Below are 24,338 nucleotides of genomic sequence, written 5' to 3'. Positions count from 1 at the left end.
CAAACGCACCTCGCCCCGCCCCCTCCCACGCTGTGTCTCTGCCAGAAGACTACAAGTCCCAGAGGGCAGCCAGTGCATCCCGCCACGTGTTTTCTCTGCTCGCCAATGGACGGAAGCGCCGCGTGAACCTTCTCCCGCCCTCCCGGCTCGCCTGGGCCTATCGGAAGGAGTGGTGTGTGTGTGAGTGTGAGTCTGTGTGCGAGGGCAAGTGGGGAGGGGGACCCAGCTCAAGACCGGGAGGCCCTGCTCGCAGGTCTCGGGGCCGCGGTGGCGGCCAGAGCGCTTGGTCCGCAGGCAGCGGGCAGGTGGTCCTCCCTCCCGCCCCCACCCCGCGCGTGCGCGCCCCAGCCTCTGCCTCCCCGCCACCCTCTGGGCTCCCGCGCGGCGGCGGCGGTTCCTCTCCCCCTTCCGCCAGCCCTGGCTCCGGGGGATCCCGCGATGCCGGTCCGCACCGAGTGTCCCCCGCCGGCCGGTGCCTCGGCTGCCTCCGCGGCCTCACTCATCCCGCCACCGCCCATCAACACCCAGCAGCCCGGCGTGGCCACAAGCCTGCTCTACAGCGGCTCCAAGTTCCGCGGCCACCAGAAGAGCAAGGGGAACTCGTACGACGTAGAGGTGGTGCTGCAGGTGAGCGCCGGGCCGGGCTGGGGCCCGAGGGCCTCCTCGCGGCGCTCACGGGCCGTGCCCGCCCTTGGCTCCTCGAGCCCACAGCCGCAGACCAGGCCCTCGCCGCCGAGGCCTCTTGCACCCGGGGCTTCCCACCCGGGACCTACCCAGCTGGTGTCTCACGCTCCCTGACCTGCCCTGTCGGACCCGGAGCTTGTAGTGACCAGCTCCTGGCCAATTCTGAACGCTTTCCCAGACTTGAAGCCCTTGACTGGCGCGCCTGGGATCCGGAAGCCCCCGTGACTGGCTCTCCCATGGCCTGGATCCTTCTTCCCCGTGACCTGTTGTCCCTAGGTCAGCTCTGCCACCAGTCCTCAGTCCCTGAAGAAGTCTCCATTGGTTTCCCAGACTCGGGACGCTCCCCTTGGCTGGGCCCACGTCATATTCTCCCAGACCTGAGACATGCGCCCTCCTTTCCTTCAGACCCTAGGGTTTTCCTTTTCTGAGGATAGTTTGATCAACTCAGCTCTCTCCATTGGTTGAGCAACCAACCCACAAGTAATTGGTCAGACCCTGGGCCCTTTCAAGAGGAGACACTCTGGGGCTCCTTAAGTCTGTTAGAATCCTGCAGTCTTGGGACCCCCCACCCCGCATGCCACCCACTGCCTGAGTCTGTTGTAGTCTGTATCCAGCCCCTACCAGCTGCCCCCAACCCTAAGCCTACTGTCCCATGCTCCTCATATTCCCTCACCCTGCCCTGTGACCGTGTCCAGTCTGCTCTCTACCAGACTTGCCACTGCAAACCTTCATCTTGCTTGTTCCTGGTTCCAGGGAACTGCTTTTCCATGTTCTCAACTTTTCTCGCAAGGGACAGGGCTTCCTCCCAGTCTCTGATACCAACGTGCTGGGAAACCTAACTCACTCAGTTTTATTTCATGTCCACTCGCCTACCCCCATTTGACCTGGATTTCTGAGTACCTGCTGCCAGTCTCTGATCAGCTTTGGAACTGCAGCTTCCTCCCTCAGCCTTTACCTCACCCCTTTCATTCCTGACACTTTCTAGGTGAAGGGGATTCGTGGTGGTGAATACTCCTTGTTATCTCCCTTCTCTGTACCTACCCCTGCCTGCCTGAGGACCCACTTTACTCTCCCTTTGCTCCTTTCCCCTTAGTCTGACACCCCATCTTCTAAGCTGTTCCCAAAAGCCCCCCCAAACACCCGTCCCCTTAAAAGCCCTTCCAGAAGCTTTGAGACTGTACGCTGCCTCACTGCCAGTGTGTGAGTGTGGAATATGCCCATTCCTTGTGCCCGGCTTTTGCTGTTTTTAAATCTAAAATCTTAGCTTCGCTCCTGAACAAGTCTCCCACCTAAAACACAATGAGGGTGCCTTTTCTTTCTGTCAAGTGTAGAGCACGCATCACTTGTTTTCTTACCACCTTTATGGGAGTAGGTAGTTTTCTTTGGTTTGACTGTGTCTTTGGTCTATAAACTTAAATTTCTTTCATGAGCCATGATATTTGTTGTAGCTGAAATCCATAGTAGTTTTCCATCTGTGTAACACTATACACACACACACACACACGTGCACGCGCGCGCCTAATGTGGTGATCCTCTGTTTTTTTTTTTTTTCTTAAAATGTAAAAATATAGTGTGAAGGTATGAATTTGTGCCCATTGTTGAATTTGATGGTTTCTGGTGTGATAGCAAACTGGCCAGGTAGCTGGATGTCAAAGGAAAGTCTGCTTTGGTCAACACAGCTCTTCCCTCCTGTCACTAGTATATTGTTCCTGAACTCCTGTCAGGGGTCAGTCCTGTGAAACAGCAGAGCTGGCAGTTGAGTTGGGGTGCAGCTGAACTTGGCTGATGCCTGGGAGCCACTTGAGTAGGACATCTGATGGTGGGGGTGGTCAGGCCAAGGAATGCTGCCATACATCTGGATTGATGAGCTGATTGTTCACTAGTCAGTGGCATATAGGTTGCCCAGTCATCTGGTTTTTCACCCAGGATTAGTTTCCCAGACTCAGCCTTCTCAGAATACTCTTCTGCCTTTCATAACTCAGCTTCTTTCCTCCTTTCTTTCTTTTTTAAAAAATACCTTTATTTAGATATAATTCATGATGTACAGTTCAATAGTTTTCAGCATATTCACAGAGTTGTGTAACCGATACCACAACCTAATTTTAAGAACATGTTTATTACCCCCAAAAGAAATCTTGGACCATTAGCCATCACCCCCTCCAATCCTAGGCAACTGCTAATCTGGTTTTTTGTTTTGTTTTTGGTTTGCCTATCCTGGACATTTCATAAAAATGAAATTATATAGCATAACATCCTTAAGGTTCATCTTATGGTACTATGGATCAGCACTGCTCTCCTTTTTATCATTGCATTGTTTTTTGTGACAGTGGTTCATTGTTACAATCGTTCATTGTGTGGATATACAACATTTTTATTTATCCATTGATTAGTTGACTTTTTTTTTTTTTTTTGGTTTTTGGCCGGGGCTGGGTTTGAACCCGCCACCTCCGACATATGGGACTGGCGCCCTACTCCTTGAGCCACAGGCGCCGCCCGATTAGTTGACATTTTTAGCTATTAAAAATGCTGTTATGAACATTTATGTACAAGTTTTTATGTGAACAAAAATTTCATTTCTCAGGGGTGGCACCTGTGGCTCAGTGGGTAGGGCACCGGCCCCATCTACCAAGGGTGGCTGGTTCAAACCCAGCCCCGGCCAAACTGCAACAACAACAACAACAAAGAGCCAGGTGTTGTGGCGGGCGCCTGTAGTCCCAGCTACTAGGGAGGCTGAGGCAAGAGAAATCGCCTAAGCTCAGGAGTTGGAGGTTGTTGTGAGCTGTGACGCCAGGACACTCTACCAAGGGCGATAAAGTGACACTCTGTCTCAAAAAAAAAAAAAAAAAATTTTTTTTCTTTTTTCATTTCTCTTCAGTAGATAGATGCCTGGGAGTGAAATTGCTGGGTCATATGATAACTGTATGTTTAACATTTTGACATTTTGATGAGCTGCCAATGATTTCAAAGGCGGCTATACCGGTTTACATCTCCACCAGCAGTGAATGACAGTTCCAATTTTTCCCCATCCTCACCAACACTTGGCTGTTCATCTTCTTTTTTTTTGTAGAGACAGAGTCTCACTGTACCGCCCTCAGGTAGAGTGCCGTGGCGTCACACGGCTCACAGCAACCTCTAACTCTTGGGCTTACGCGATTCTCTTGCCTCAGCCTCCTGAGCAGCTGGGACTACAGGCGCCCGCCACAACGCCCGGCTATTTTTTGGTTGCAGTTTGGCCGGGGCTGGGTTTGAACCCACCACCCTCGGCATATGGGGCCGGCGCCCTACTCACTGAGCTACAGGCACCGCCCTCATCTTTTTTTTTTGCAGTTTTTGCCCGGGGCTGGGTTTGAATCCGCCACCTCCAGCATATGGGGCAGCCCACTCCTTTGAGCCACAGGCGCCGCCATTGTTCATGTTTTTTGATTGAAGCCATCCTACTGGGTTTGAAGTGGTTTCTCATTATGGTCTTGGTGTGAATTTCCCTAATGACAATGAAGTCCTACATCTTCTCATGCGCTTTTTGGAGTATTTTCTTTTTCGAGATTTCAGTTTACTGAGTTCTTCTGACCTTTGTGACGTTCTGACTGGGTCTTTTTCTTTTTCCCTCTCCTACTATGACTACTTTTTCCTTCTCTGCCATCTAGGAAGCCAATAGTAGAATGAAGCTCAGGTCACTGAAAGGCATATTAAGAAGAGCAGCTGTTGAACGCAACTGGGCTGCAAGACCTTCTAGCTGAGCACATGCTCATCTTTCTCATTGAGATACTAGCCTGCCATTTGCTTAAAGCTATATGCGTTGTGGTGCAAAGATCAGTTTGGGCAGAATGAGAAAGACACATGGTTGAATGGAGGCCAAGCTGAAATTCTGATTCTTGAGCATGTGATAATCCATGCAAAATGTTAGCCAATTTACAGTTCAATTTTTAATCGTATTAGTAAATACCCTTGCCAGCAGCTGTGAAACCCCAAACTAGATTGAATTCAGTGAGAATTTTGTGCATGAAATTTAAAGCTTCAGGTTAGAACTGTGTGTCCTTTAGTAAAAGTTCTTTGCCGAACCATGTTTGTAAGGATCAGCTGTTTTAGATGACCAGTGCCAAGGTCAGCAGATGAGGATATTTAAAATGCTTTGACAGTTTTCATGTGGAATACCTTTGTCACCAGCACCAAACTGTGAAGGCACCTTGGCTTCATTGAACCTCGGTTGCTTTGGTGCTGATGTCATCTGGCTGCCTAAGTTCATTACAGTTTTTAAGGATTGCCTTAGTATTTGATTTATGGTATACTTAGAAGTAGTTGAGTCCCCAAATCTGATAAATTCCACAAAAACCTTTCTAGTTTCTTGAAATGAGACCTCCGTTAACATTAAAAACTCAGTGAATTTCAGGTACCATTGTACTTTGTTTTGCTTTAATTCAGGGATTTATTTTGTGAGTGCAATTGTCATGAATCTGAAACTCTGCCTGTTCAGGATATGTCTGTATATATTTAGGTAAAATGTACTAGTTATTATGCTTTCAGCTGCATGTAACTGTATTTTGCATTTCAAAGTAGCTTAAAGAATAAGTTAGCCTATTATTTTACATCACAGGAGTTTGTCTCCTGGTTGATTAATTTGGGGGCCCCCACTGGCCTAATTCCTTCCATCTTTTTGTGCTGCCATCCTCAGCACTTTGTGGCCTGTTTTTCCTCCTGATCTCTAGATGGTTGTCCTAGAACTGGACACTGATCACAGATTCTACTACCACTAAAGGAAGAAAAAGCCGTTTCTTCATGTACCTCTTCAAAGCCAGTGATCTCTCCCAGATGCACTAGGAGACTGAGACACACATCTGATTGGCCAGAACTGATTGGCCAGTCCTAAAATGATGACTTGCAAGGGGATAGGGACATATGTTTGTCTTAGATTATTAGGGTTGACCAGGTCTTATGGAGTAGGATAGGTGCCAGAACAAAGTCTGGGTGCTGCCCAGAAAAGGAGGAAATTGGTTGGTGGGTAGGCATCCATTAGTATCTCAGCAAGTAGTAAGTGGTGGCTGCTAAGCCTCAAAGTCTACTGGGTCTGTCATTTTTATTTAGGCTCCTGACTCTTTTCATTAAGAAACAAAACATCTGTATATGAAATGGACAGAGCATTCATTCACAATATAGTCAGACTTTTTATTGCATTTTGGTTCATAACTAAAATTAATACCATATAAAGGTCTGTCTAAAAGGTGCTGTTTCTGAATAGTCTGTCCATTTCATAATGAAAAATAATACAGAATGAGCTGTGATATAAAAAAATGGAAGAAGAGTAGATTTCCTAGACCAATGACTGCGAACGTAGAAATAGACTAGAAAGACATCGGAAAGAAAGTCAAACCAGGGTTAGGGACAACACTATGTGTATAGGTAGAGATAGAGCCCTCATGCCCAGGAATGCACAAAGCCTGTAGATGACTAGGGAGACCTGTGTTGAAGACAGTGTAGAAAATGAGATTTGAGCAAGCCCCTTGTTCCCAAAAGGCACTTTAGTCTCAAGATATCCACCTGAAGGAAGTTGAGAGGGTACTGGCATCAGTTTGCTTTTGCAGAACAGGCCTGTGCAGGGAGGACTCAGGAAGACCTGAAAGGCTGGGTCACACATGGGCTGCATCAGGTGTGCACTGACCACCTGGTCACTCCCTTACCTGGCATGGTATCCCAGGATTTCCAGAGTATTTCCCAGCATATCTCCTAGTGGTTCATCCATTTATAACAGGTTGTATGTCCTTTCTTTCCAGCATGTGGACACAGGCAATTCTTACCTTTGTGGGTACCTGAAGATTAAAGGCCTTACTGAGGTAAGCATGCACTCCCATCAAGTGGAAATGGAGAGTTGGTGGCACACTTGGCAGTCTCATGGGGTTAAAGGCAGGCAGTCTCAATTTTGCAAGACCTAATTCAAACTATTTCTAAACATTGTTACTGTTTGGGGAACATAAAGCTGGTAGTTTTGATGTGTCCTATTGGGAAATACACAGATTCACAGATCTTTTAAAGAGGCTGGGTGCAGTGGCTCATGCCTGTAATTCTAGCACCCTGGGAGGCTGAGGCAGGAGGATCCTCAGGAGTTCGGGATCAGCCTGAGTAAAGTGAGATTCCATCTCTACTAAAAATAGAAAAATTATCTGGGCATGGTGACAAGCACCTGTAGTCCCAGCAACTCAGGAGGCTGAGGCAGGATGATCACTTGAATTCAAGAGTTTGAAGATACAGTGAGGTAGACTGAGGCCATGACACTCTAGCCCAGGTGACAGAACAAGACTTTGTCTCAAAAACAAAGCAAAATATTTATTTGTTTGTTTGTTTGTTTAGAGATAGTCTCACTCTGTTGTCCTGGGTAGAATGTCATGGCATCATTATAGCTCACAGCAACTTCAGACTCTTTGGGCTGAAGCGATCCTCCTACCTTAGCCTCCTGAGTTCTTGAGACTATGGGCACCCACCACAATACCTGGCTAGTTTTCCTATGTTCAGTAGAGATGGGGGTCTCATTTTGGCTCAGACTGGTCTTGAACTCCTGATCTCAAGTAATCCTTGGCCTCCCAAAGTGCTAAGATTACAGGCGTGAGCCACTGTACCTGGCCAAAAACCAAATCTTTTTTCTTTTTTTTTTTGAGACAGAGTCTCAAGCTGTCACCCTGGGTAGAGTGCCATGGCATCACAGCTCACAGCAACCTCAAACTCTTGGGCTTATGCAATTCTCTTGCCTTAGCCTCCCGAGTAGCTGGGATTACAGGTGCCCACCACAATGCCCAGCTATTTTTTGGTTGTAGTTGTCATTGGATTCGAGCCTGCTAGCTCCAGTGTATGTGGCTGGTGCCCTAGCTGCTGAGCTACAGGTGCTGAGCCAAAAAAAAATATTTCCAACAAAAGTTTATAATGCCACCAACACACTATTGATTTGGTTTTAATCCTTCTTTGGAAGGAAGTATAGTAAAAATATAGCTACCATCCTCATCGTAAGTTTATAGTTTCTGAGATAAGCATCAGTCAAACAAGAACCAAGGTTCTAAGTTCTTTCATTGTTCATCGGAACAATGAAAAGTGACCATCCATTTTCCAACAGAACTACCTTCTGTGTAAAAGTAAAGTGTTTCCTTTCTTTGAACCAATTTATTAAACCTCAGAAGTCCTGGAAATTTAGACAGCAATAAGGAACATCCTTTTCCATTAGGGAAAAGGAAGCAGAAAGAGGTGGCCGGACTGGCTGTGGGCTTGACTGTGAGTGCCTAGGCTGGACCTGGCCATGGGGCCTTTGGCCTTTTGTCAGCTCTCGTGACCTTGATGACCCAACAGTATTTGGATGGAGGGCTGTGCTGGACAGAGCAGTGGAAAGGGGCTGGAGCAGCATTCTCACTCTGCCCCTTCCTGCTTCTGTGACCTTTAACTTTTCTTTTTTTTTTTTTTTTTTTTTTTTTTTTGTAGAGACAGAGTCTCACTTTACGGCCCTTGGTAGAGTGCCGTGGCGTCACACAGCTCACAGCAACCTCCAACTCTTGGGCTTAAGCGATTCTCTTGCCTCAGCCTCCCGAGTAGCTGGGACTACAGGCGTCCGCCACAACGCCCGGCTATTTTTTTGTTGCAGTTCGGCCGGGGCCGGGCTTGAACCCGCCACCCTCGGTGTATGGGGCCGGCGCCTTACCAACTGAGCCACAGGCGCCACCCAAGTGACCTTTAACTTTTCATTTCAATGTCCTCATCTCTAAAATGAGAATTAAAAGTCCCTACTCCAGAGCCAGCACAGTGGTGTGTGTGTGTAGTTCTGGCTGCTCAGAAGGCTGAGGCAGGAGGATCACTGGAGCCCAGGAATCTGTGCCTGTGGATAGCCACCATACTCCAGTTTTCAGCCCCATAGTGGATCTTGCCTCTTTAAAAAAAAAAAAAAAATCCCTGCCCTGTTGTCTGTTCAGTAGACTTGTCCTACAGGGAGGAAACAGTGTGAGAGGAAGTGGCAGACTCTAATCCTGACGTGGGATATTGTTGTGAAGTCTTGATAAGCCTTAGTCTCGAGACAATTGTTGCTGTCTCCTTGATACTACTTGATTGAGACTTTCCCATGACATTTGTGTAAACAAAAGGTACCTCCTCCACCTCTAGAAATATATCCAATCAAGGAGGAGCAGACAATGATAGCAAAGTAAAGGGTTCTAACCTTTGGGTTGTGGTAAGAGAAAACATACTAAAACAAAATATGCTCAACTATCAGACCACCAAATGCATTTGTTAATGGTGTGCAGAGCATAAACATTGAACTTCATAAGGAAAGCTGCAAAATGTGTAATGTGTTGGAATGTTAACACTGACTCCAAAACCAGTCTTTTGGGTAATAGGAAGCTGCACAGGTATGGTAAGTAGCATTAGAAATCTTCAAATAGGCTCGGCACCTGTAGCTCAGCAGCTAGGGCACCAGCCACATACACCAGGGCTGGCAGGTTCGAACCGGCCCAGGCCTACCAAACAACAATGACAACTACAACAAAAAGCCGGTTGTTGTGGCAGGCACCTATAGTCCCAGCTACTTGGGAGGGAGGCTGAGGCAAAAGAATTGCTTATGCCCAAGAGTTTGAGGTTGCTATGAGCTGTGGCGCCATGGCACTCTACTGAGGGCGACATAGTAAGACTCTGTCTTGAAAAAAAAGAAAAGAAATCTTCAAATAGTGTGCAGAGATGCCAGCAGTTGAAAACTGTTCGGCAGGGATGAGTATCCCTTACTCACTGAGTCATGCCTCTCTGAGTCATGAGAAAGAGTCAGGCCCCCATGAGGAGGATGCCCTAGCACAATCCTTCTTTAGGGGTCAACCTGGGAGAGCCTTTATCTCTTAACAGAACTACAGAAACTCATCCCTCCTGGCAGGTCCCTCAGTCTACAGATGGAGTGGCCCCCATGAACACATGCCGTCCCCAGAGTTCTGCTCCAGGCCACAGGGAATACTGAGTTAGCAGCTGTCTGCCTGTGGGCTGTGTAGTTACAGCAAGTCCTGCTCGGGCCCAGGGTGCTTAGATTTCTGTTTTAGTAACTTTTCTTAGTATATTTATTGAGTTACAGTTCACATATCATACAATTTGAAATGTATAATTCATACAATGTATAATTCAATTTTAGTATGTACAGAGTTGTACAACTATTTGATAAATTTTAAAATAAAGTCTAATACATGGTTGCCATAGATAATTAGTAAAATGCAGAAAACTTGAAGGAATCTTTTGAATGAATGAATTTTTATGTCTATATTATGTTTTTATTTGTTTTCCCATTTATAGTTGCTAAAATACCAAATATGTAATTTAAACTATTTAAATGGTTCATATTTTATTTTATTTTATTTTTGTTACTTTGTCACCCTCCATAGAGTGCTGTGGTGTCATAGCTCACAGCAGCCTCTAACTCTTGGGCTCAAGTGATTCTCTTGTCTCAGCCTCTCAAGTAGCTGGGAATATAGGCGCCCGCCACAACACCCAGCTATTTTTAGAGTCAGGGTCTCACTCCTGCTCATGCTGGTGTTGAACCTGTGAACTCAGGGCAATCCACCTGCCTTGGCCTTCCAGAGTTGCTAGGGTTACAGGTGTGAGCCACCTTAGTTTGAGTTTTAGTCATAGTAGTTGTCTTCTGATGGAAAATTAACTATTAAATTGGAGATAATTTGCCTCTTAGCTACCTCACATTCACAAAGTACAACTTTAAAATTTGTATGTGTGCCTTATAGAAATGAAATCCCAGGATTATAAAGAATAGATACTAAATAATACTGCCTTTGCATTTTAGAGCCAGCTACCAGTCAGGAAAGGAGATCTTTCCCAGGAGCCCAGCCTGGAGTTGGGGGGTCATGGTCAGACCCTCCCCTAACTCATTTGATGTGTTTGGAAAGGTTGGAAGCTCCAGCCAAGTTTATACTAGTCACGTTCAGAACTAGACAGGTTACACTAACCAAACTCAGAAGAGAGTGATACATGAACAAAAGTGCTGTTAAGTCACAGAGTGTGGTACGTGGATGTCACAGAAGTTCTCAGTGACTTACTGGCCAGTTGAATGTTAATTTCCGAGAAGATAGCTAGCTCTACATGCAAAGTCACCCATCATCAGACAGTTTGGGGTGAGACTAGAATCAGTGAAAGGACTTCTTGGAGAATTTAAATGACTGATCGCAGTCATGCCCTCTGTGGGAAGCCTGTGCTGTGCCTGGGGGAGGGCCAGGGAGATGCTGGCTGCGCTCTCCCTCTTGACTTGGTCTTTTCCTGATATAGGTCCTGCTGGTGTGGTTTTTCTTTGGCACTGTAAATTACTTCCTATTGGCTATAGTCAAGTGCTTGAATATCCTGTTTCTACTCTGAGAAGTATTTTTTCTTTTTCGTGACTTCTATACATATTGAATCTCATTTATTAGGTATTTACTTTAGTTAATTGTCAGAGTTTGAGGATGTCCTGTAGCCATACTCATAATACTGCTTAAGATGTATTTAGAGGGCAGCGCCTGTGGCTCAGTGGGTAGGACGCCGGCCCCATTTACCAAGGGTGGCAGGTTCAATCTTGGCCCTGGCCGAACTGCAACAAAAAAATAGCCAGGCATTGTGGTGGGCACCTGTGGTCCCACCTACTCGGGAGGCTGAGACAAGAGAATCACCTAGGCCTAGGAGTTGGAGGTTGCTGTGAGCAGTGTGATGCCACGGCACTCTACCAAGGGCGAGAAAGTGAGACTCTGTCTCTTCAAAAAAAAAAAAATGTATTTAGAAAGAAGTTAGTGCAGAATCATTTATTAGGAAAACTAGTGATTTAAACCATAAGTGTTTTGATGTGAGGGGTGAGTTGATTTGTTTTTCAAAGAGCAGAGTAATGGTAAACTTTCTAGTGTTTTAATTTTTTTGTTCCAGTTATTTTTTTCTAAATCTTTGCTGTCTGCTTATTAGCACATAAACAAAGAGCAAATAAAATTCAAAAAGTGGCTGGTGCAGTGCCTTATGCCTGTAATCATAGCATTCTAGGAGGCTGAGGTGGGAGGATCCCTTGAGGTTTGGACTTTGAGACCAGTCTGAGCAAAAGCAAGACCCTATCTCTACTAACAATAGAAAAATTAGTTGGGTATTATGTCGGGCACCTGTACCCAGCTTCTAGGAGGCTGAGGCAGGAGGATCCCTTGAACTCAGTAGTTTGAGGTTGCTGTGAGCTATGCTGATGCTATGGCACTCTAGCCTGGGTGACAAAGTGAGACTGTCTCAAAAAAAAAAAATTTTCACAAAGTTCTCTAAGCAGCCCATGACAGCTTACTTACTTTTTCAATAGCATGCTTTTTAATGATTGTGATTTTATATTGCAAATGTGATTTGGATATATTTTCCTTCAGATAAATTGTTCTTAGTTCATATGATAAATTACTTGAATCTCTGTGTGTCAAAGTATTGTCCAAAAAAAGCCACATCTGGAAACTTTTTTTTTTTTTTTTTTGAGATAGAGTCTTATTATGTTGTCCTCAGTAGAGTGCTGTGTTGTCACAGCTCACAGCAACCTCAAACCCTTGGGCTTAAGCGATTCTCTTGCTTCCTAAGTCACGGGGACTATAGGCGCCTACAACAACACCCTGCTATTTTTTGTTGTTGTTGTCGTTGTTTAGCAGGCCCTGGCCAGGTTTGAACCCGCTAGCCCTGATGTATGTGGCTGGTGCCGTAACCACTAAGCTACGGGCATTGAGCATTGAGCCCATATCTGGAAACTTGAAGAATTGGTATAAAAAGAAGCCATGACTGAGCAAGTTTGAAAACTAGAGTGTTGATCTGTGGTTTGATGGAAGCTGAGCTGTTGATTCTGGGATTTGGGAGCCACTTTGAGTGTATACCTTGGATAGTGAAACCTGCTCAGGTCGTACCTGGTTGTGTCCTGGAATGTTCAGGACGTACTTGTGATGGAAATCATTCACATTCTTTTTTGAGAGATCAACACATAACAAGCAAAGTCAAAGAAGGGTTCTATTCCTTTAAGAAATGCTCCACTATCTGGGCAATTTATTTATTTATTATTTATTTGAGACAGAGTCTCACTTTGTTGCCCCTGGTAGAGTGCCATGATGTCATAGCTCACAGCAACCTTAGACTCCTGGGCTGAAGTGATTCTCTTGCCTCAGCTTCCCAAGTAACTGGGACTACCACAACACCCAGCTATTTGTAGAGATGGGGTCTCGCTCTGGCTCAGGCTGCTCTCAAACTCCTGAGCTCAGGCAATCCACCTGCCTTGGCCTCCCAGTATACTGGGATTACAGGTGTGAGACACCAAGCTTGGCCTATCTGGGCAATTTAAATTCAAATTCATTTCCATAGCTTCTTGGTAAATCAGCTGGATCGAACTCTGGTTTGGATTGTCAGTTAGCAATATCAGAGTATTGCAAGGAAGTTAAAGGTTGATCCTTTATAAGAAGGTTGAAACTCTCATTCATCAGCTTGTTTTAATATATGGACTTTTACCATAGGAGTACCCAACACTTACAACCTTCTTTGAAGGAGAAATAATCAGCAAAAAACACCCTTTCTTAACTCGAAAGTGGGATGCAGATGAAGATGTTGATCGGAAACACTGGGTAAGTAAATCTCTGATTTGCTCTGAGTTGCTAGGGACCCAGAGAACTGAAGAAGTTCTGGGAGCCAGAGATTTTTCCTTGCTGGGAGTTAAGGGGGTTGTCCGCTAAATGAAAGACCATTCTGCACACAAACCTCGGTTCCATCATCCTTAGGAAGAGAGTTTAGATACTGTCTGACCTGCTTCTTAGGTAGGAGGTTGTTATCTAATGAGAGTAATCCCCTCAGTTACAGCAAAAATTTTGGACAGAAGAAAAACAGGTGGGAAGGGCAGAGGCGTACATTAAGATTCTTAACGCTAAACACTGTTCCTTTCTAATCACCTCCACTTGGGGGAAAGCCCTGTGAAACATGGCAGCATTTACCCTGCCTTTAGGGTTGGCGTGAGATGGAGATGCTATTCTGGAAACCTGTCTTCCCACGGCTTCCCTAGTGACAACAGAACCATACTATTTGTTTTCACCTGGTTCCAGGTGGACACTGTACATTCTTAAATCCACTACTGAAAAATACCGGCTCCCCCTCTTTTACTTGTCAATTGTAGAACATTGTCGTTTACCAGTAGTGAGCACTTCGTGACAATTTAAAATTATTTTTCTGGAGTCTTTTCATTGGTTGTCTCACAAGTACTCTGTCTTCAAAAATCTATTTTTAATCTATCATAATAGACTTTTGGGCTTGGGCACTGTGGCTCACACTTGTAATCCCAGCACTCTGGGAGGCTAAGGCGGATGGATTGCTTGAGCTCAGATTCTCTTGCCTCAGCCTCCTAAGACCAGAGCAAGCAAGAGTGAGACCCCATCTCTACTAAAAATAGAAAAATTAGGTGGCATTGTGGAGCACCTGTAGTTCTAGCTGCTGGGGAGGCTGAGGCAGGAAGATCACTTGAGCCCCAGAGTTTGAGGTTGCTGTGAGCTACGATGATGCCTCGGCACTCTAGCCTGGGACAGCAGAGTGAGGCTCTGTCTCAAAAAAGAAAAAGAAAAATAGCCTTATGGCTAGTTGACCATGTCAATGTTAAAGTTTTGTTTAACAGCGAGGCAGTCCCATGTGTTTATCCTCTGTAAACTAACCACTGTGGACCATTGTCTGTGTTAACCTCACTATAGATTGGGTACTTTGCTTATTAATGTTTTTTACTTTAATTAGGAAAAGAATATCTATCAAATGCTGAGTTCAGTTACATTTAAATTTAATCTTTAGTAGTTTTGAAAGCTACATGTTCTGATTGTTAGAGCACTAACACTAAAAGGTGGACAGTCATTTGTGTGTCTCTGTAATACAAGAGAATGAATAAGATCCAAGTATCCATAAACTTGGGGGAGCCAGGTGGTGCCTGGCACCAGAAACTAGAGTTGGGGGGGGGGGTCACTGGTGCCACCAGCACCCACACCTGCCCCATGCTGAGCTCTTACTGCCTGGCTTGCCACCTCATGGGATGGCTTTTTCCTCTCCTAGATGGCTTTGTGTAGAAAGTTCTTCCTTGTAGTAAACCACAGCCTATCTCCCATTCAAACTTTCTCATTTCAAATTGGTCATGCAAAAGGCAAAGTCATTGAGGCCCAGTGACAACTCAGCTTTAGGGTAGGTTGACTGCAACTGAAATATCTGGAAAGCAACTCGTAATTTTCCCATTGACTTCCACTAGAACATTGGAGAATATCTGGGACTGCATCCTCTGCTAGGATGGATTTGAAGTCTTCTAGGTGAGAGAGGGACTAATGGCCATCCCTGATGCAGGCATGCAAGGTGTGGCAGGGCAGGATGCTATGGCTGCCTTCACATGCCTTACTTTAAAAAGTAAAGTCTATGGGAAGATGTACATGGATTATATGCAAATACTGTGCAATTTTATATCTGAGACTTAAGCATGCATTGATTTTGGTATTCACAGGAAGCTTAGAACTGAATAGAAGGATGATGGTATAACCCATTTCTAATTTCTACTTAACTAGCTGGCCCAAACCCCTATATCATGTCAGAGGACCAAGTTTCACTAAAACCTCTCTCCACTGAGGCTAGGCAGGCTATTTTTAAGTATTTCTTTTTTTTTTTTTTTTTTTGTAGAGACAGAGTCTCACTTTATGGCCCTCGGTAGAGTGCCGTGGCCTCACACAGCTCACAGTAACCTCCAACTCCTGGGCTTAAGCGATTCTCTCGCCTCAGCCTCCTGAGTAGCCGGGACTACAGGCGCCCGCCACAACGCCCGGCTATTTTTTGATTGCAGTTTGGCCGGGGCCGGGTTTGAACCCGCCACCCTCGGTATATGGGGCCGGCACCTTACCTGCTGAGCCATAGGCGCCGCCTATTTTTAAGTATTTCTACATGACTTTTTTCGATACTATGGATTTACTTCAAGATCTCATTAATTTAGCTCTTTTTTGTATGTGCTAAGGTGTTCTGAGAAAGGGGCTTAAAAATGGGTCCATTCCATCCTTTGGACTTTTCCTTGGGCCCTGCCAGGTCCAGTGGTGTCTTAGCTGGAGTCCAGGTATCTGCTCCGGAGTTAAGGCCTGCCTTCACTGGGGGTGAAAATAGGGCCCCTACTAGTACTTGGCCTTGGCTACCCTTGTCAAGAGCTGTGCCTCCCACCTGTCATGCACCTGGGTGCGAAAGGGTAGTTCTGGTACCAGCCTCTCCTTCTGCTGATCAATTATCACACTCTCCTTACTGCTTTCAGGGAAAGTTTCTGGCTTTTTATCAGTATGCAAAATCGTTTAATTCAGATGACTTCGATTATGAAGAGCTGAAGAACGGGGACTATGTCTTCATGAGGTGGAAGGTAAGGCCCCGCCCAGGCAGCTATCCGCACTCCCAGCATGCCAGCACCTGTGATGGCCCACATGCCCGGTGTACACTTGATCTTAGCCAAAAGGCTGAGAAGCGATTCCACGTCTGCTCTAACCAGGGGCTCCCCGTGTCCATTGCTCATCACAGTTGTCTTCATGGCAGGGTCTTTATGTGCTTGTCAGGAGTAGGCATGCACCTGGTTAACTGCCGACAATCCAGGTGGCTTCTCCTTCGCCCTGTTTGGCATTTAGTGGGTGGATTCAGGCCTAGGTGATGGTCACCCTATTTGTGTCTTCTCCCTTTCCTTTCTCCCACCCAAGCATTCCATCAGAACCCCAGGTTTACTCACTCAAGTATTCTGTGGATTCAAGGCAGACCCAGACTTATTTGAACTTAGTCATTTATCTACCTTGCTTTCACACAGACTAAAATGCCATCCAGCACTGGGTACCCGCCTCCGTGTCCTTTCCACAGAGCTCAGAACAGTTTCAGCTCCTCTACTTCCCTCCAGCTCAGGAAATGAGGGACCAGGAATGGAATGTGGGCTTTCTACTCAGCAGTCCTCCAAGAGCTCCACCTGGCTGACTCAATGGATTGGCTTTTAGGCAGAGAAGCCATTTATGTTCCCTGCTTTGATAGCACAATATTTACAACCATGGGATAGCAGAATCATGAAGCAAGTTTGTTAAATAACTTTGTGAACATACACCCACCTCCATCCCCTAGTCCCCAGTCTATGGGAAAAAAAGTTTTATGTTGAGGGCGGCGCCTGTGGCTCAGCGGGTAGGGCGCCGGCCCCATATGCCGAGGGTGGCAGGTTCAAACCCAGCCCCGGCCAAACTGCAACCAAAAAAAAAAAAAAAAAAAATAGCCGGGCGTTGTGGCGGGCGCCTGTAGTCCCAGCTACTCGGGAGGCTGAGGCAAGAGAATCGCCTGAGCCCAAGGATTTGGAGGTTGCTGTGAGCTGTGTGATGCCACAGCACTCTACCAAGGGCGATAAGGTGAGACTCTGTCTCTACAAAAAAAAAAAAAAAAAAAAAAAAGGGCCATGGCATTAGGAAGCTTGAGAACCACCGGTTTAGACCAAAAAAGAAAGCAAAAAAAAAAAAAAAAAGTTTTATGTTGAAATCATACCAACTTTCATAAAGACTATTTAGACTTTTCCAGTTCCTTTACATTGCTCACTATTTTGGGAGGCAGGGATCACTACTCTTTGAGTAGGCGTTGCCAGATATGGAGTAAATGGTCAGCCCTACCCTGGTGAGCTTGTCATCTACTGTGAAGCATGCCAGCTGAACAACCTGTTAAAGGAAGCTTCTTGTTCTAATTTTAAAATTAATGTTGAAAAAACTTTTAAGCTAGGCATGGTAGCTCACATACATTGTAATCCTAGCACTTTGCACAGCCAAAGCAAGAGGATGGCTTGAGGCCAAGAGTTAAGAGTTTAAGTCCAGCCTGAGTGACATAGCGAGGGCCTATCTTTACAAAAAATTAAAAATTAGGTGGTCATGGTGTTGCATACCTACAGTCCCAGCTACTTGGGAGGCTAAGGCAGGATGATCGCTTAAGCCCAGGAGTTGGAGGCTGCAGTGAACTGTGATGACACCAGTGTACTCTAACATGGGTGACAAAGTGAAATCCTGTCTCAAAAAAACAAACAAACAAACCTTCAAAAGTTGTTAAAACTGCAATTTTAGAGGCTGAATAAGGGAGAGGAGGGTATCTTTTAAAAAGCAATGGAGTTGTTTGGTCTCCAAGGAATTTTGCAGGATATCTCATCTGTAAGCCTCACATGAACCTCCTGAGGCCCTGGGGCTTCTGCCCTCATCTCCTGGGGTAGCAGGTGCTGGGATGTGGCCTCTAATATCTTGGTCTAGCAGGCATGGCACATTTGCCTCCTAAGATGCCTGATCAAGAATAGTACCATTCTGACTACTTGTGACAAGGTATTCAGCCCCTGGAAGGGTTGTCACAGGGGCTACTGGCAACTGATCTGCCCTTTGAGAATGGTCCATGGACCTACAGAAGTGACCACTATCCTTGATGTCATCGAGCATGACTTTTCCCAGTCATTCTGTCTGTGGTGTTTAGAAGGAAGAGGGGCAGGCAGGTAGGTAGGTACACATATGATTTATTTATTAATGGTCCCTTCTCTGAGTTGCTGATTCTGTGGGCTCAAGACAGAGCTTGCTGCTTTAATACACAGAATGTGCCAGGAGCACAAGAATGTGCTTCAGAAGTCAGACTGAGGTCCCAAGGCTCTGTCACCCAGCAAGTCTGGGTTAGACCATGAGATGGTATTTTTTCTGGAGTGGTCCTTAGAACCCTCTGATACTTAACAGGGAGATTCCAGGGTCTGGTGAGAGAGTGTTGTCTGTCACTGACTCCTCCTTGTCTGTGTGCAGGAACAGTTCCTGGTTCCAGACCACACAATCAAAGACATCAGCGGTGCTTCCTTTGCTGGGTTCTACTACATCTGCTTTCAGAAGTCGGCAGCCTCCATAGAGGGCTACTACTATCATAGGAGTTCAGAATGGTAAGGGCCCCATGGGTCAGAGGCCATGCAGAGGCTCTCCCCCCAGGCTCTCCCTTGGCCTCAAAAGAAAATCTCCCAGCCTATTTCTGTGTAGATTTTGTGCTTTATTTGGATGTTAAGGACCTACTTAAATGATCTCAGTTTCTGGTTAATAGTGTCTCAGCCACAGAGCAAACAAGTCGAAAATGAAGTATTGGGTAAAGGAACTCATTTTTAAATACTCTTAAGCAATGTTTTTATCTCAATCTTGATGGTTATGTATAATATTTAATCTTCCCAAATTTAATCAATAACTAAAATGTGATTTGATCCAGTTGTGGACAGTGAATTTTGCTGTCATCCTTTTTAATTTTGTGGCAGTGTTGTTAGATGTAAGTCTTGAGCACACTTGGGTTCTGTCTCATAGCCTTGGGCTGTGTGAGTCAAGTCCTGTGTTTCATCTGCAGTGAAGGACAGAGCATCACCTTGGTGCTAACTATTGCCACCTTTTTTGGGGACTCGCCTGCTTCCTTGCTGCTTCTTAAGCACCTGCTATTTATGACATGGGCAACCATGATTTCCTCTCTGAAAGTAGAAACACTTTATTTACTTCCAGATTTTCATACTTTGGTGACCTGCGAGTGATCCTACCCTAGATTGAATCAAATTCCTTGTTCAGTGGCAGCAAAATTATATCTGCAAGTAAACACCATGATTATTAGGCTTTCAGAAGTTGTTCTGTTTTCAAGTGTGTTTTTAAAACTTTTCATACTCCTTTTTAAAAATAACAGCTGTATTGAGAAAATATTTGAATATTCTGCAATTCATTCATCATTTAATGTGTACAAGTCAGTGGTCTTTACTGTATCAATAGAGTTGTACAACCATCAAGTTTAGAACATTTTCATCACCACAAAAGGAAGTCTTGTACCCCTTAGCTGTCACCAACTCCCCATCCCCGTTCAGCCTTAGGCTGACATACTTTTCTCTGTATACAGATTTACCTAACTGGAATCCTATGATACATGGCCTTTGCCATTGGCCTTTTTTTACTTAGCATAGTACTTTAAAGTTTCATCCATGTTATAGCATGTGTTGGAACTTCATTTTTATTGCCCAGCAATTTTCTATTGTATGTTTATACAACATTTTATTTATTGGATTATTGAGTTATTGTGAATAATGCTGTTGTGAAGATGGGTGTATAAGTATCTTAGTTCCTGTTTTCAATGTCTTTGGGCACACACTTAGGAGTGAAATTGCTGGGTCATGCAGTAATTCTATATTTAACTTTTTAAGGAACCGCCCAACTGCTTTCCACAATAGCTGTACCATTTTACTTCCCCACCAGCAATATATGAGGATTCCAGTTTCTCCATATCCTCCCCAACTCTCATTATCATGTCTTTATAATTCTAGCTGCCCTAGTGGGTATAAAGCAGTATCTCATTATAGTTTTTAGTTTTTATTTGTATATTCTCGCTGGCTAATACATATTCCTTTCCTGATAATTTTTTGGGTAAGAAACAGACTGTTTTTTCTGTGTTCTTCCTCACTCCTATGTGAAACATGTAGGGAAAGCTAACACCCTAGCTGTTGACTGTAGGTGTGTCTGGGGGGTGTCCTACCAGATGGGGGTTGTTCACCAGTATTTCTTCTTCTTCTGTGGGACTCCTTGGAGCACCTATCAGTGGGGAGAAACAAACACCTCAGATAGCTCTAATGTTTTCCAAGCTTAATACTGTACCCTGGGAAGCAATAAAATGAACTGAATGGTAAAACAAGGTTTGGGGCAGCAGTGAAATTATTTTTCCATGTTATCTTTGGAATTAGAATATGCTCGTGCTGGCTCGGCTCCTGTAGCACAGTGGTTGTGGCACCAGCCACATACATCAGAGGTGGCGGGTTTGAACCCAGCCTGGGCCAGCAAACCAACAATGACAACTGCAAGAAAAGAGGAATAGCCAGGTGTTGTGGCGGGGCCTGTAGTCCCAGCTACTCAGGAGGCTGAGGCAGGAGAATCACCTAAGCCCAGGAGTTTGAGGTTGCTGTGACCTGTGACGCCACAGCATTCTACCAAGGGTGACATGATGAGACTCTGTCTCAAAAAAAAAATATATAGAATATGCTCGTGCTATCCATTAAGTTCTTAGGATACAACAGCCTAGCATTATGTGGGAGGGGAGAGTGACGGGGGCCGGGGCTCTGGGTCTGCATCTTCTCCCAGAGCTTACTAGGCTCTTGTTTTTATAAAACAACCACAGTTACTTCATGATCAGAGCAGAATGCCAAAAAGAGTTCATCTTATGCATTCAAGAGGATTAACCAAAAAAAAAAAGTAACTCAGACTGTGTTCAATTTGAGAAATATAAAATGAATTTGCATTTCTGTGCAAGTGTGTGATTTGCTGGGAGCTCTGGTTTGGGGAGGTTTTCTAGTACCCTTTGCCCAGTATGCATTAGGTGACTACCTCCTGTCTCTGTCTTCCCCCATTCAGGTATCAGTCTCTCAATCTAACCCATGTCCCTGAACACAGTGCACCTATCTATGAATTCCGGTGACAGCGGTTCAGAACAGCAAGCAAATAAAACTGAACTTGGCAAAAATGAACTTTGCTGAGAAAGTTGTGTACCTGCCAGAACCAGGAGAAGTGTGTTCCTGTTTCTTCACGAGCAGACTTGCTTCAGAAAGCATGAATGTTAACCCCCAGGATCCACGGAGCATGGCTGACCAGCGGGGCAGGGGAAGGGAGTGGTCTCCATTCTTCCTCCCTCTCGGTAGTAGTTTGGTCTTCATCTGTTTTTAAGCTACCTTACATGCACTTTTCCTTCCTGCACAGCTAACTTCTGCATCACTGAAATTTCCATATTCCTTCCTCCTCCAGCCAAGTAGAAGATCTGCTCCCAGATCACTCTCAGCCTTGGTGCTCATGGGCCCCAGGCCTCCCTCCCGCAATGGCTTTGTCTGGTAGCTTAAGAGAAGGCAGAGCCCCCACACCTCTGTGCCCCCAGAGCTCTGTGCAGGGAGCTGGCGAGCTGCAGCAGTATCTGCCGCCAGCGACAAAAGAGGCAGAGGCTGAGTGGTCCTTGCTGGGCCACCTCAGTCTTCAGTTCTGATGGCTTCACAGGCCAACAGGTGCTGCTGAGCCTGGCACTGTTCACACTCAGTGGCTGTCAGGTTCCCTGGGCCTGCCGTCGGGGTCACTAAATACAAGGCTTCCAGACCCCTGGCAGGAACAGATTTCAGTCCTGCTTACTCAGTACATTTGCTCTAAACTTTTGAACTTGAGGGCAATACTAAACTTAAAAATAAGAGTTTTTTATTACAAAATTATTTTTATGGTCCTTTTAACGAGGACCCCTATGGCAAATGCACAATTATTCAGAATTACATTTTATCGTTTTCACATTGAAAACAGCAAATGTTGACTTAGTAATTTTTATATGTATGTGTATATTTAATCAACCAGCAGTTTTGAAACTAGTCATCCTGGTACAAAAGTTTTGCAGCATTGCATAAATTATAGTGCTAAACACCAGACTGTTTTTGGAGCCCATTTAGCATTTGTACCTCCTTCTTTTGCTACTCAAAACAACAGCGCTTCATGGTCAGCTTTTCCATGAGGCAGAAGGGGTTGTGATTCTCCAAAACAGTTGGGATGGGGTGGGAGGGATGGGAGACATGAACACGCTCAAATAACACGAGGCTCCTGTGCCAAAGTGTGTGTGTGCGCGTGTGTATGTGGTTTTTTGTTTCTTGTTTTTGTTTTTTGGGTTTTTTTAATGTTTAAAAAGCTTAATAGGTTGGCATCAGTTGTAGCCTGCAAATATAGGCAGGGCTTTGGGGAATTGGCATTTTCTGGTGGTTCACAAGACTTACTCCTAATACAAGAGGAAAAGCTTTAAAAACAAGATAGCATTATAACCCACCAGAGCAGAGCAACCTTGAGGTTGCACATCCACAGATGGTGTAAGAAAGCGTAAAGCACTTCAGGGAGAGGAGCTGAGTGGTGGGACAATTTTTTATTAAGAAGTAACTTTCCTTTTATTGACATATGTACTGTATGTTACTGAGATTGAATGTTAGGAGACGCCTTAAAGGAGAAGTATTTGGGGAAGTAGGCAGTGGGCACTTGTGATATATAAAGTTTTGGTCCCAGGAATGAGTACGGAGGGGCAACCCACTCATTCAGTATAGGCAGGGCCTTGGATCCCTAAAATATTGCTTCTGTGACTTACGAAGAAAAATAATTCACATCCATTTCCAAAGATGCAGCAGAAAAGTTTTCTTACTCTTAAAACTTAACAAGGCATCAGAATGGCTGGCTCTGGGCAAACCCAGCTGTGAGTCCTGCTCATACTCACCAGGAGATGCTCACTGTGGCTTCAGTTAAATGTCGGAGCCACTGAGGAGGGAAGGGGGCCACAGGGCTCTGTGGCCTGTTCCTGCAGCTTGGGCATCATACTCTCAGTCTTCTGCACGGTGTACTGGGCAGTACCCCTGCATTTCATGAACCTCCTTGCCCCACTTGGAGCTCTGTGGGGAGAGGTCATCCCTCATGCTTGTTGGGGGTTTGTCCTGTGGCTCTGGGTGGCAATTCAAGTGGGCAGAAGACATCTGCCAACACTGCTGGTGTTTTAGCCAGGCAGGCCACATCCTGTAGAGTTTCTTCCCTCCTTTTTAGTAGGCAATGAAGTGCATACCATTAAGTTGTGTTGGGAAAAATGAAGAAATGATACCTTTACTTCAAACACGTCTGTGATGAAGATTTGTCCACTTAAAAGCCTGCCAACTGAGGACAGGGAAGGGGTTAGGTATTTTCCTCATCCACAGTTAAGCTTTCCTGAACCTTCTCAGTGGTTCACACGCCTCTGATACTATGTGCAATATTTTTGGCTGACACTTGTATCCATCATTGAGAAATGAGCACTGACTGCAGATTTCCTATCTTTACTGAACAGCTCCCAGGGATCTGTTTGTTCTTACCCACTGCTCAGAAAGCCTCCATTCTGCTGTCCCCAACCGCTGCCCTCCTCTGGGTGGGACTTCCACCCACCCTTCCTTTTACAGTTTAGAAAGCGTTTCAGCTGCAGCCCAAAAGTAATGAAACAATGCCTGATACTAAGTGGAAAGTCAGTTTGTGTGCTGGGTCTGTTGGTAATGAAATCACAGACTCTAAGGGAGCAAAGGGGTTTTTTGATGTCTTTCAGAAGCAGAAAATTTATATTCTCACTAAGGCCTTGAATTGACTTTTTTTCCCTCATAAAATAGTTCAATAAGCTAATTTTTAAAAAGAAATGCCAGTAAGTATGTTGCATTGTGGTTTAAAATTACTAACAAGTTCTGGAAAAGAAAAATAATATTTGATTTTGAATATTAAATGTTTTTAAAAATTAGATTTGAATGGGTGCAAAGTATGAATATTTTGTTTCTTTATGGAGGACATGTGAAAAGGGTGTGAGGATATGGGATGGGAAAAGTATTTTGCAGAGCTATCAATGTCCAAATACTTTTTAAAAAAAAAATAAAGGTATTTAAGCAGTGAGTTTGTCCTATTTCTTTTTATTTTTTTTTTAAACTGGATAGCTTTAACACTTGCTATTTCATATATTTAAAAAATAGGTATAGGCCCAGGGAGACAGAGTGAGACTGTCTAAAACAAAACAAACAAACAAAAATAGGTATAGGCTCCGCTCCCATAGTACAGTGGTTATAGTGCCGGCCACATACACCAAGGCTGGCGGGTTCAAACCCAGCCCGAGCC

At 45.0% G+C, this 24,338-nt stretch overlaps 1 protein-coding gene across 1 annotated transcript; it reads left to right on the top strand.

Annotated features, from left to right (window-relative positions):
• The first annotated feature begins 137 nt into the window (after positions 1-137).
• GID4 (GID complex subunit 4 homolog) lies at positions 138-24,119 on the top strand. Its single transcript, XM_053569183.1, has 6 exons — positions 138-627; positions 6,450-6,509; positions 13,164-13,271; positions 15,950-16,051; positions 18,465-18,595; positions 21,072-24,119. Exons 1-6 carry the CDS (start codon positions 439-441, stop codon positions 21,133-21,135), a joined length of 654 nt encoding a protein of 217 aa, XP_053425158.1. The 5' UTR covers positions 138-438; the 3' UTR covers positions 21,136-24,119.
• The last annotated feature ends 219 nt before the right edge of the window (positions 24,120-24,338 follow it).

Source organism: Nycticebus coucang, chromosome 18 (genome assembly GCF_027406575.1).
Source record: "Nycticebus coucang isolate mNycCou1 chromosome 18, mNycCou1.pri, whole genome shotgun sequence".
Classification (NCBI taxonomy): domain Eukaryota; kingdom Metazoa; phylum Chordata; class Mammalia; order Primates; family Lorisidae; genus Nycticebus; species Nycticebus coucang.
This window is presented reverse-complemented; position numbering and strand designations above follow the sequence as displayed.

What these genes read in the sequence shown, in the direction of transcription:
- GID4 (XM_053569183.1), top strand. Translation starts at nt 439, where the DNA reads ATGCCGGTCCGCACCGAGTGTCCCCCGCCGGCCGGTGCCTCGGCTGCC. An exon ending in ATGTTGATCGGAAACACTGG is followed by an intron (nt 13,272 to 15,949) that starts GTAAGTAAATCT and finishes TACTGCTTTCAG; the next exon opens with GGAAAGTTTCTGGCTTTTTA. An exon ending in ATGTCTTCATGAGGTGGAAG is followed by an intron (nt 16,052 to 18,464) that starts GTAAGGCCCCGC and finishes GTCTGTGTGCAG; the next exon opens with GAACAGTTCCTGGTTCCAGA.